Here is a 14,017-nt window from a genome sequence, read left to right as displayed (position 1 = left end):
CACACATCCTCCTTAACCAATTAATACGCTGAGCTGTATAAATGGCGTTAACATCTGGCATTGAAATTCCCCCTTTTTCAGTTCTACCAATCATTGTTTGTCTAGCTATTTTTTCTGGACCCCTCCATATAAATATAATTCGTACTTTGTTTGTCTTTATTTATTTGGACAGCATTGAAGAAAATGCGCAAACTGATGAGGTATGGTAGTATTGCTATACGCATGCGTGATCTTTCTCCACGAGAACAATCTCATATGGCAGAATACACTCAGGTACTCTGCAACCAATTTTTGCCTTCTCAGCTAACTGTCGCAACTTTCCGATGTATTCTTCGACTTTTCAACTTTGCGACAAGTTGTTTGACTTATCGTCCAACATTTTTTACTTTCCAGCTAACTTCTCTCATTTGCAAGCTATTTTTCAACTTTCGCACAATTTTGTCGACTTTCCATCTAACATTTGTGACTTTTGAATGCTAATTTTGCAAGTTACAACAAATTAATCGACTTTCCAACCAACATTTTCGACTTTCCAGCTAATTTCCAATTGTCTACAACCCAATTTTCAACGTTCCAAAAAAGATGTTCGACTTTCCATCCAATTTTCGCAACTTTGCTACATGTTGTTTCAACTACCTGCCCAACTACATGTAATCGAATTTCCAGAAAACATTACCACTTTACAACCTATAGTTCGACTTTTTCACATTTTCGACGTTTCTGCTAATTTTTGTCCCTTTGCAACTTCTTTGTCAACTTTACCTAAACTTTCCCTGCAAATTTTAGTAACTTTGAAGTATAATGTTCCACTTTCGAGGTTACTTCTGTCACTTTTCAATCTCTATTTTAACTTTTCACCTAAAATTTCCGACTTTTCGGCTATCTTGTTTTACTTTGCAACCTATTTTTATTTAATTTTCATGGGCCTTTGTCGCTTTTCCAGCTAACTCAAGCAACGTTGGAAATCATTTGTGACTTCCCAAGCAACTTTCACACCATTCTAACCATTTTTTTCATAATCTTACACATGTTTAATCACAGACAGTATAGTGGGACTTTACTGTCTATGGTTTAATGTATTATCCGGTGCTAGTATATGAAAATCATTGAGACATTAGAGATTGTATAGCGCCCTCTGAAGTAGGGTCAATGACAGCAAATTTTCCATCGAAGATGGCGCTTTTGTAAAATCGCACAGTCTTTCTTTTCACTTCCTCGTCCAAATGTTATTTATTTGGAATCATATACACTTTCTCAAACAATAATCCAGTTTTCGCCATCGTGTAGTATTTATTAAATTCTATGTTTAAAAATACAAAGTGTTTATTTTTAATATATTCTTGTGAGTAAATCCCATATATGCTTCTAAAATAATAAATACGGCGATCGATCCAGTAATCACGTGATTTACACAAAGTTTCTGCACTGGTTTGGTCGAGCAACTATGGCGATACTTACGTTAATCGCGGTATTTTTATCGACTGTAGCATTAGGGTCTCAAGCTATTGGCCCCAGGACCATCACTATAAATAATGTTCCAATGATTGACGAAATCGAAAGAAATACGAACGAATCAGGCTCAGTGGACAAGACACAGGTAACGCAGTCAACAACAAGCTTGCCATTCACGTGACCATTGTTTTGATAGAATGACTGGCAGCTGCTGTACACGCGCTTTCTACCCAGATAAACCATTGGAGGGATAATACAAAAAGAATAATGATGATTTTTTTTTCTTCTCAAAATTTATTCCCTTCAATTTTCCAATGTTCAACCCCTGTAGCTATAAATGCCAAGGTCACTGTATACAATATAGTAATAATGTTATTATTATATAATTATATTATTATATGTTATTAACTAGGAACTGATGAAATGAAAATAAATAAAAAAAGGGCAGAGCTCCAGAAGGAGTACCTACACTTTATGCAAATTTTTTTTAAATTATGCTAATTTATTCATGACGTAGCAGTTTCTGTGCTCATGAATATTCATTAATTTGTGGGGCAATACATTTTAAAAGGGGCGATATATTATTTTTGGGGGAAGAGTTAGATAGGGGGATTAGCAATCCTTAGGGGGTCAATACAAAAGAAGGGACCCATTTGCAGAGCAGCCATGCTCCTCGTGTCTGTTGTTGCACGTAACCTACAGCTGTCAACTGTGTTCGTGGGGTAGTATTCTTGTGTTCTGTTTTCCTGACTTGAGTTTTTGAATCCGCTGTTTATGATTTTAACGTCTTTCATGTCTTTTGTAGGAGTGTCCAATACATGATTCGAACTTGCGATCTTTGAGTTTCCAGCGCACTGTCTTGTCCACTGTACCTAACGAGAGTTAGGATTTAAGTCCTATTCATAGAAGCACTGTCTTCACTAGCATTCAAAAATCTAACTAAACATACTGGATTCGAACCAGCGATCGCTCACATTGATGACATAGTACAAATCAACTGAGCTATGTGGGTAGTCATGCAAATTAAATAATTTGTTGTCATATTTAGCTTTATTGCCAAATGGTGTTTGCGAGAAAAAGATGGGCAGGCAAGGGAATTGAACCCAGGTCCTCCTGATCACTATGTAGAGAACTGACCCACAAGACCACAATGGATTGACTGGATGTGTTTGCATTTGATAAGACTATATAGTGTGTATATATATAGAAATACAACATATTTCTATTATTGAGTTACAATTGTCCAAAAAATTGCCAATTTTGTGTTTTTACTTGTGTAAACTATATGCATGCCATAACCCGTTAGTGTACATCTTGCCAATTGGGTGTTTGCCAATTCCGTTGCCCATACCTGACCCGACCCTAACCCTAATGCCAAGACACGTTCCTGTTAATAATTCCGTTGCCCATACCTGACCCGACCCTAACCCTAATGCCAAGACACGTTCCTGTTTATAATTGCTCAATAATGATACTCTGTTGTGCACTGTCTGCGGGTAAGTTGCATTGATGTCAACTGATTAAACAAGTCGCATTTAAGTAATTTCCACTATTAACAAGTGGTTAAATTGTGACAATAAATGTGTAGACAAATATTTGAGATTAATTTTGGTGTAGACAACTCTCGTTTAATTATTTTACACCATTACAAGTTGTTAAATTGAGAGAATAAATGTCTCAACAAATATTTAATACTTAGTTTGATGTAAACAACTCACGTTTGATTAATTCCCACAATTACAAGTTGTTAAATTGAGAGAATAAATGTGCGGACAAATATTTTAGACTTATTTTGGTGTAGACATCTCTCGTTTGATTAATTCCCACAATTACAAGTTGTTAAATTGAGAGAATAAATGTGCGGACAAATATTTTAGACTTATTTTTGTGTAGACATCTCTCGTTTGATTAATTCCCACAATTACATGTTGTTAAATTGAGAGAATAAATGTGCGGACAAATATTTTAGACTTATTTTGGTGTAGAAAGCTCTCGTTTAATTATTTTACACCATTACAAGTTGTTAAATTGAGAGAATAAGTGTGCCGACAAATATTTTAGACTTATTTTGGTGTAGACAGCTCTCGTTTGATTAATTCCCACAATTACAAGTTGTTAAATTGAGAGAATAAATGTGCGGACAAATATTTTAGACTTATTTTTGTGTAGACATCTCTCGTTTGATTAATTCCCACAATTACAAGTTGTTAAATTGAGAGAATAAATGTGCGGACAAATATTTTAGACTTATTTTTGTGTAGACATCTCTCGTTTGATTAATTCCCACAATTACATGTTGTTAAATTGAGAGAATAAATGTGCGGACAAATATTTTAGACTTATTTTGGTGTAGACAGCTCTCGTTTAATTATTTTACACCATTACAAGTTGTTAAATTGAGAGAATAAATGTGCGGACAAATATTTTAGACTTATTTTGGTGTAGACAGCTCTCGTTTAATTATTTTACACCATTACAAGTTGTTAAATTGAGAGAATAAATGTGCGGACAAATATTTTAGACTTATTTTGGTGTAGACAGCTCTCGTTTAATTATTTTACACCATTACAAGTTGTTAAATTGAGAGAATAAATGTGCGGACAAATATTTTAGACTTATTTTGGTGTAGACAGCTCTCGTTTAATTATTTTACACCATTACAAGTTGTTAAATTGAGAGAATAAATGTGCGGACAAATATTTTAGACTTATTTTGGTGTAGACAGCTCTCGTTTAATTATTTTACACCATTACAAGTTGTTAAATTGAGAGACTAAATGTGCGGACAAATATTTTAGACTTATTTTTGTGTAGACAGCTCTCGTTTAATTATTTTACACCATTACAAGTTGTTAAATTGAGAGAATAAATGTATGGACAAGTATTTGAAACTTATTTTGGTGAAGACAACTCTCATTTGATTAATTCCAACAATTACAAGTTCTTAAATTGACAGAATGAATGTATGGACAAATATTGACCATTATATTTGTGAGTAAATACCTGTTGTTTAATTAATTTCCACCTCTACAAGGTTGAGAGAATAAATGTGTCGACAAATATTTGATACTTATTTAGGTGTAAGAACTCGTGTTTGACCAACTTCCACCATTGCAAGTTGTTAAAATAATGAAATAAATATACTGGTATTGTTGGATATTTGATTTAATTGTGAAACTTTCTAACAAAATTTTAACTGCTGGCTTCGAACCCTCAATCAACAATTCCGCAGACACAGTATAAATTCAACAACACCACAGAAGATAATCTTCTGTTGCCTGAATTGTTTTCGTAATATAGGGAACGCCATTGACACTTTAACAAAACTTACCTTGACTTGGGTCTTGTTTATCTCTTGTCACAATCTGGAAACTGTTGCGTCGTCCATTTTAAGACGTTAGTTATTTTATTATTTATTCATTCAGTTTTGTATGGTGAAGTTTTGTGAGGTTTATTATTTTTTTGCGACGTTCTTTGTTTACTTGTTTACGGTTTGAGAGATTTCAGTTTATTTGATTTACGTTTTTACGGTAGCTCTGAGCGGGACTCGAACCCACTGTTCTTTTCAAGCTAATTTTGTTTTATTTTGTGGCACGCTTGTGTACCACGCCACGACGTTGGTCGTTAAGTGGTGTTCATTTTTCTAACTACTCCAGTGTTCCGATGAGTTGAACGGAAAAGCCAAAACGATTGCTCGTTTCTGATTGCTTCGGTTCTGGTGAGTGTGTATCTAGTGTGATTTGAACCCATGTCGTTTGTATTGGGCGTTTTTTTATTTCCCATGTTAGCTACGCCGTAATATGCAACCACTTCCCCGTTTTATTGTGATTTTGAGTGTTTAATGATGTCTTCCTCACCCGTCACGCCATGACCCAGTTTCAACCACACGACCATTTTGCAACACAGTTCGTGACCCTCGGCGTCACCCGACTGACTATATGAGCGTTCTGTTCAACTGTTAAGCTAGGATTTATTACCGTTATTATCATTATATTGTCACGTGATTTGTTTTACCTTATGTGTAATGTCTTAAGTATTTTTATTGTAATTTGTATATACCAATTCGTATATACCGAGGAAACGACCCCGATTGAAGGTCATGTATTTTATGACGTCACCAATTCGTGTGTAGGTACTGCTTCTAGATCTGTGCCCAAAAAAGTAAAGGAAATACAGTTTTATAAACTTTTAAAATAAAACAATTAATGTGTGTGTTGTTGTCTGTGTTGCATACCTTCAAACTGAGCAAGGTTTTGTTTAATTGAATACTATTATCATATCATTAATTTTGTAAGCTTCTAAAAACAATTCTTTCCTTTGTGTATGATAAAGACATGGAGAAATGCTATTCATCTTCAATGTCACTGACATCACAATTTTCATATATCAATAACAGACATATTATTATGACGACCACATTCAATTTTTAGTTGGTGGAATGTGGTGAGAGACTTACATAGAACATTATTTTTCAAACCAGTTAGGTAACTTTCTAAGTGGATATTCTTTTTAAATACCCTGTGCATGTATGTTCTTAATTTGTTCACGGTTACTGGTAACCATGGTTTATTTCTTGCATTTGGATTTGCTCTGTTTTCATTATAAATTTCTTTTGCCAAATTTTGTTTTTAAAAATTCCTTCAAGGTTTCATGTTTGTATTTATCTGCTGTTTTTTTAATGTTGATTCTATTTTCAGAGTACCATGATTTGCCCTTGAACTTTTGTTTGTTTCATTCAGTAATGTGTTTTCGCTGTTACTGACCTGATTGTAAAATTTTATCAGTTAAAATTGTTTTTTGGATGAAAACTTTTGCTATGAATAGCTAATTTGGAGGTATGCATTAATACGCCTAATACTAGCTTTCATATTACATTCATCAGCCCAGAAGTCACTACCACAGACAATATTTGGTCTGATTAATTTATCAAAAATTGATAGTGATAAATGTTCATTTGGACTGCTAACTATACCAAGATACTGTAAAATACTGTAAAATATTAGCTGTAAATTAATTTTCACTGAAAAGATATTTTGGGTGTTTTGTTTGATATTTTTGTTCCCCTGATTTTTGGCGAGATGAATGTAAAATATAGAAAAAAGGTATATTGACTGGATTTTATTTTCACTGAATCATCCCTTCAGCGAAAATAGCGAAAATAATTCTAAGCATGTTCATGTTCCTTTCTTTCAAAAAATGAAAAATATTCATTTTGATGTTTGTATTTATATTTTGGCAGGATCTATTTCAAGATTTTATGAAGACTTATGATAAAAAGTATGATACAGAAGAAGGTGAGCTCCCTTCCACATGTACCTGATATATGCTACAGAAATATATGCTTAGCAGGATTTTTAATAGAATTTATTTTCAGTCACAGATCAGATCTGTGATCAGTAGTATGAGGTTATTGTTTAGAAACCAAGAAATGTGTATACAATTTCAGTATAGGGAGTATTGAGCAGTGTGTAGCAGGAGTTGATGTGACCATATACTCTTTGTTAGACTGATTAAAATGAGATCTTTGTTTGTGTTTTTGTTAGAATTATTTTATTTTCAATATTTTTATATATTTATTTCAAATTGTTTTTATTTTTATTTTATTATTTTTTATTATTAATTACCTCGGACAATATCATAAAATTACAAAACATTACCTTTGTTAAAATGACACCCATGAATCATTTCAAAATTGGAGATCTGGTTCAAATTTTGTCAATTGCAAGTCAGCACCATTACCATTTGAAAACCATAATTTTTGTTGTCAAAATTTTGATGCAACTACCAATTTAAGGTCCATGTATGCTATTTCTCAGACATGCTTTGACCAATCTCATTAAAACTCCAAATAAAGACAATGTATGGTGACTTACATATGCACACTGATTATTTTTGTTATTCGGTGAAATATGGCTGTCTGGCGGCCATTTTAGTCATCAAATTTGCTCATTTCTCATGGTTAAATGTGTCTGAATCATTCCGTGGGAAAGAACAGGAAAATTTCATTCAAAACTTTGTATGAGGATCAGCATATTGGTTCACATGTGCATGTCATATTGGCGTCCATTTTGTTTTTATTCATTTCTATGCTGATTCTTGGCTAATTTATCACCTGATTCAATTGAAAGCTTGTACTCAAGTACTATATTCATAGGTTATACTGTTGGATATGTTATTGTGAAATTTGATCAAATTTGTTGAATGACATCCATGATTGGCTGCCATTTTGTTTCTGTTCATTTTTATGATGATCCACGCTTTTGTCCTGCATGTTTTTCAGGCATGCCTAGGCTGAAACTGAACAAGGACTATGTCATTGACAATGATGTGTTCTTTATTTTATTTACCAAATTTCGTATTTTGAAAAAAATTCAGAAAATATTATGTGGATTTAAGATTTTGCATATACACTTCTAACACCATATATATTTCTATAATTGTACAACTAGAACATCAATTACGCTACCAGATTTTCCAAGATAACTTGCTGAAAGCTGAACGGTTACAACAAACTGAACAAGCTACAGGACAATATGGCGTCACCAAGTTCATGGATCTTTCAGGTGTAGTATATCGGCTTTAAATAATGACCAATTGGTTTCAGTTGTTACATAGTATATGGTCAAAACATGTCATTTTGTGATCAATAAGACAGTGAGTTGCATTGACTTTTGCAAAATTTAATCCTTGTATTTGCCAATAAATCCTTGAATGTTATTTTTACATTGTGTTTGTTTTACTATAAAATCAGACATTCTTTTTTTCCAGAGGAGGAGTTCAGGAAATATTATTTGACTCCAGTATGGCGAGGTAGTGATCCACACATGAAGAAGGCAGAGATACCGAAGGGTACACCACCTGCAGCTTTTGATTGGAGAGATGCGGATAAGAATGCTGTAACAAAGGTCAAAAATCAAGGTACATGCGGGTCATGCTGGGCATTCTCTACAACCGGCAATATTGAAGGACAGTGGAAGATAAAGAAAGGAACGCTAGTGTCTCTCTCAGAACAAGGTATAGCAAATTTCATTCCTTATTAGACATTATTGTGTTGAAATGAATTTTGTAATAATGTTGAAAACAAATTTTCCGGAGTCAAGTAAGTGATGTCGTGGGCTAGTATTTATCCATGAACCAAGGGTGAGTGGATAATATTCGGTACTGTAAAATCTGTATTAAAAGCTGCGGCTTCTATTAAAATGATACAATGCAACAGAGGGGATGCGACTTCTACACATATAAGAAATAGTCACTGGTCACTGGTAGCATAGTGGTTGTCGCTCCAGACTCATGATCGGTAGACCCAAGTTCAAATCCTGCCTTAGGCTGAACATCAAAGGGTTAACCCCTACCCTGGGTGAGTGTGCCACAGACTCAATGGGAAGGCCAATTCCACTGGCCAAGATTCATTCACTAACGAATGCGACTTTGGGGGAACCTTTGTTAAGGTCCGCAGGTGCTTGTGTTCGACCGAGCCTGGTTGACGCCAGAATAGCACATTAAAATTGCCATTTGCCAAAGAGATGGCCACACAGCCCTGTCATGAAGTCTCAAACTTGAATATGACTTCTGTGACAAAATGCACTATGTGTCAGCACTAGCACTTGCAATTTGCACATACAAAAAAAAGTCAGGAGAGACAACGGTGACATTCAATGTCCAGAACTGTCGCCTGACACAAAAATATTTAAAAAAAAAAAAAAAAAAAAAAAAGAAATAGTAAATTTTGGGGTCTGAATTGTTCAAAAAGAATGGGTGCGGCTTTTATTAGGGATGCGGCTTCTAATACAGTACTAATACTAATACTAATACCACAGTCCCTATAGAGGGACTGTGCTAATACTAATACGGTACTAGCTTATGATGTCATGGGTATAAACCACATCTATTGTAGACAATATTATTACATGCTAGTGTCATTGCATCATGGGAGTACTAGTAATTGTTGTTATTCAGTCTGAAGTCTAAGGTTGTGTATACTGTATCCACAGTGATATTTCACAGTAAACCTCTTAACACATAAAGATGCAGTATGATTTCAATGTTGATCAGACAAACATTTATGCATGGTGACTTAAATATTTAGTTGTGCATTTTGTTGTCCACTGGTTGTATATTTCGTTGTAGTGATTCTGTTGCATCGTAGAATTGATGAGACAGTTAATGCATGTGTGATACCGAAAATGCTCTAATCTTTCAAGTTTTTCTTGATGTCTCACTACATATATGCGACATATAAATGCCAATACTGACATGCAGTCAGTGTATAATGACAGATACAAACTGTGTACTGACTGGGTTGTGTTTGAATTTGTTTGTCGCCGCACAGAGTTAGTGGACTGTGATAAGCTTGATCAGGGTTGTAATGGTGGACTCCCTTCAAATGCATACCAAGAAATCATGAGATTTGGTGAGTGTTACATCATTACTTCCTTTGTGAATTATAAAAACAGTAAATATAAGAATAGCTATACACTGCATTGTAGTTGGAGAGTTATGTTCTGTATTACTGTAGACCATTATATTTTGACCGCCTGTTATTTCAATGTAAAATGTTTGCAAGGACCAAATTTTACAAAATTTTGAGTTTCCACTGCAACAACGTTTTTGTGAATTTTGCAAAGATTTGTTTCATCTCAAAATTGACATAATTTGAACATTGTGTGACAAATATTAGAGGATTACAATGTACTCTACTGCGTTATATTTGTTCCATATTGGTGGTACAAATGTATATTGTAATGACACTGAATTCACCACGTACATGTACATTGCTATATTGGATTCAAATACATGTCTACGGCTGGCACACTGTCTTGCATTTCTCCAATGTGGTTCATCATTATAATAACTTTATTACTTTACCAGTACTGTCTGACCATTATCGTATATTCATTTTTTGAATAACATACTCATAGTCGTTTATTGATTAGAGTAAACAACTTCGTTGAGACGCATGGTGTTGCATTGTGGGTACTTTCTTTGTACAATAACGAAACGTGTCAAGGAGCTGGGAGTATGGTGATTATTGTTACGCTAAAAACCAAACTAATTAATAATGAGCTGACATATTAATTACATCTTTGTGATGTTTATTACTATTTAGGCGGTATTATGAGTGAAGACGACTACCCATATACCGGCCGTGATCAAGATTGTAAATTAAATGCTACTTTAAATAAAGTCTACATCAATGGATCAATGAACATCTCTAAGGATGAAGGAGGTGAGATTATTATACATTTGACATAAAAAGCAGTACTAGTACTTGCATTTGTTTGATTCATATTTGCATATTTTCCAACATTCAAAATTTGGGTCCTATTTCTGTCGCATTTAAGCACTTTCCCCTGTTGAGTCAAGTGTAGTAACAATGACATAAAATAGAATCAAATCATTGAACAATGACATGCATAAAGTACGTTTCTACTGGCATTTTACTAAAGTATCTGGCTCATTTTTTATTTTAACAGTATTTTGGCAGAAACCAAAAAAAAAAAAGTTGTGAGCAACCTTCTTTGAATTGATGTGCTCACTGACCAAAAACAAGTATAACTTCCGGCCTTGTATGAAATAATTCTCTGTAACAATTACCATAGTTCTATATCTTATTTGTAAACCTGTCACCTCTCACCAGGTATTTGCCTGTGATATGGAAGTCATTGCTCGGAACTGTTGAGTCAAAATCATTTTAATCAACACATTGCATGTATTCTTCTTTCTTTGACAGTTGCCATAGTTTCAGATCTCCGTTTTACTCTGTCTTAGATAAATGAAAAAGTATGAGTTATTACTACCAGTATTATTAATGACATAATTTTGTTGGTGTTACAGATATGGCCAGTTGGTTGGCTGCTAATGGACCAATATCTATCGGTATTAACGCCAATGCCATGCAGTTCTACTTTGGTGGAGTGTCCCATCCATGGAAGATATTCTGTAATCCAGAGAACCTAGACCATGGCGTTCTCATTGTGGGATATGGAACAAGTATGGATTTGTCTCTTTCATGGTTTCTCACATCATTTTGAGTTAATTTTGTTCTTAATACTCTGGAAATCACTTAAGTTTTCTAAACTATATTTGCTATAATAACGTGTGTACATGTACTTACCTAAATGGCAGAGTTGTATATCTATACAAAAACAATCATGCGGATTTATTTTGTGTAAGGTAACAAAAAGTAACTATTGCATATTTTTTTTTTATAGATTTGTCTTCTTCTTTATATCATGAATCTAAACTTATTTTATGTCTTTTGTAGAGGATGGTACTCCGTATTGGATCATCAAAAATAGTTGGGGCAGGTCGTGGGGTGTGGAAGTAAGTTCATCAATGTTACTAATTTGTTTATTTTTTTACAATGGAGAAAATTTAACTGCAGGTGCCAAAAACCAAAGACCTTAGCTCTATGCAAAAACACACTCATGACAACTGCTCTCTGTAATAATCCTTGGAACATTGTCTTTATTGTTTGTTATTACTTGATTATTGTGAAAAACTGAAATACCAATATAGTGCACATTGTATATAAGTGGGTGTTTTTACCAGCTAATGTAATTGATTGTGTACTGGAGCATTAGTGAATGTGACTAAAGAGAAAGATTGTGCCATTGTAATATATAAACAGTCATAATCATATGTGTATGTCTTTCAGTGGTGCATTGCCTCATTGATTTAAGCGGGAGGGTCGTCCCCTACGTACACACTGGAATTGAGTTCCAAGTGACGATAACAACACACACTAAAAATGCAAAGGCTCATGAGTAGACGCTTGTTTGTAAACAATGACACGCTATGGCCATCTGACCCGTGCGCAAGTGACAACTCCCCCGCTTTAAATCAATGTACACAGCAATGCCGATATGAGTTTTCAATCAACAATGTGTGACGCAAAATGCGAGAAACAGCAAGATGACTAAGAATTTCTAAAACTTGTAGTAAATCACAGTAGTTATAATATTATTGTACTAATATTATTTATTTATGTTATTGTCTTTTGCAGGGTTATTACTTAGTATATCGCGGCGGTGGAGTGTGTGGTTTAAACGAAATGTGTACTTCGGCTATAGTGAAATAAAATACACTACATCATCTACCAGATGTGGCTTTAATTGCTACCTAGTGTACAACCACTATAAGTGAAATTAATTATCAAAATAACACTTTTCAATTCTTCCTTCGCATAAGAACCCAGTAGTGTTACGGGTACACAGTGTATTGAATCACTGTGTTATTTTAATGCAATACTGTTAATAATCAGGACTGATTTTTAAAAAATCATAAATTATAAAATATTTGTGTAAAAGTTAATTTTAATACAATCTTGAGTTCTGCCTGGGAAAGATTTCTATGATAAACAATTTGTTTATATTCACAGAATGTATAGGCAGTGTTGATCATACATTGTAATTGCATTTGGATAGAATCAAATTTGTTTCTGAATTTAATTTTTCTACAACTGATATTACTTTGTCACTTTCTTTATATGTTCTATTGACTCAATGCACTATAAATATGTCTGGTGTGGTGTTTGCCTTTGATAGCATCCACATTTGATTCACATTTGATAGCAACCACAAGAAATCACGATTTCTTGGTCAATAGACCTGTTTTCTGAGAATTACTGAGCATAACTGCTAGCATAAAACTGTGTATTCTTGATAAATACTAAAGTATATCAACCCCGATTGGCTTGCGAAATCTGTGGGGTTATGATTCGTGACTGGGTTATATCCAAAATAACTAAGAAATGCCAGGCTATGCAAACAAATCAATCACAGGAAACGAATACGTAAGTAATAAACGCGTAAGAGTAGTTTATTACATCAATACAGTATATCCACTGATACACCGGAGAATTTACCATAAAGAGATATGTAAACAAATGTTGAAAACAACAACACAGTAAAGACTAGCGCTAAAACACTTGCGCGTCCTATTTATAGGCTCGGTGGGATTCTGAACCCTAGGCGGGAATGTCCCTCATTGGTCGAAAGTTACCATTATAGAAATGCATAATAAAGTGGTGTTTTCTATCACGTTTGCACTTGTGTCACCAACATGTCTATTTATAGACGTGGTTTAAAGCAAAAATGATACATGTAATCAAATATATAAAGTACAGTATTTAAGAAACTTCGATAATACAATAATCAGTGTTTTCAATAATAACGATCAAATTGCTTAACACGACAAAATCGACAGTCACAACATGCATGGTAACCTAGCAATCTCAAACTAAAACTCACATTTTTGGATAATTCTGATGCCATATATACAACCACGACCCGAATACTGTAGAATACTTTATTTTCGCTTGGAATTTATTTTCGCTATTTTCGCTGAAAGGATGTTTCTGTGAAAATAAAATCCAGCGAATATACTTTTTTTCCTATATTTCACATTAAACTCATCAAAAATCAGTGAAAATTAATTCCACACAAAACGCCCAAAAAGCCTTTTCAGCGAAAATTAATTCCAGCGAAAATAAAGTATTCCACAGTAGTATGTTTGTCGCATTTAGTATGGAAACATGTAATACACAAGTTATCAATACCGTCTTA

General features: G+C 34.0%; 1 protein-coding gene across 1 annotated transcript; it reads left to right on the top strand.

The window, feature by feature from the left end:
* The first annotated feature begins 1,390 nt into the window (after positions 1 to 1,390).
* Positions 1,391 to 12,549, top strand: LOC100368277 (cathepsin F-like). Its single transcript, XM_002734932.3, has 9 exons — positions 1,391 to 1,597; positions 6,691 to 6,745; positions 7,901 to 8,014; positions 8,220 to 8,465; positions 9,781 to 9,861; positions 10,558 to 10,677; positions 11,286 to 11,441; positions 11,716 to 11,774; positions 12,457 to 12,549. The coding sequence occupies exons 1-9, from the start codon at positions 1,445 to 1,447 to the stop codon at positions 12,529 to 12,531; spliced, it is 1,059 nt and encodes a 352-aa protein (XP_002734978.1). The 5' UTR covers positions 1,391 to 1,444; the 3' UTR covers positions 12,532 to 12,549.
* Positions 12,550 to 14,017: the final 1,468 nt, after the last annotated feature.

This window comes from Saccoglossus kowalevskii, chromosome 1 (genome assembly GCF_978046115.1).
Source record: "Saccoglossus kowalevskii chromosome 1, keSacKowa6.1, whole genome shotgun sequence".
Classification (NCBI taxonomy): domain Eukaryota; kingdom Metazoa; phylum Hemichordata; class Enteropneusta; family Harrimaniidae; genus Saccoglossus; species Saccoglossus kowalevskii.
This window is presented reverse-complemented; position numbering and strand designations above follow the sequence as displayed.

Excerpts from the sequence above, each read along its gene's own strand:
- LOC100368277 (XM_002734932.3), top strand. The coding sequence starts at position 1,445 with ATGGCGATACTTACGTTAATCGCGGTATTTTTATCGACTGTAGCATTA. Across the intron at positions 8,466-9,780 it reads AGTGTCTCTCTCAGAACAAG|AGTTAGTGGACTGTGATAAG; the intron begins GTATAGCAAATT and ends GTCGCCGCACAG. Across the intron at positions 9,862-10,557 it reads CCAAGAAATCATGAGATTTG|GCGGTATTATGAGTGAAGAC; the intron begins GTGAGTGTTACA and ends ATTACTATTTAG.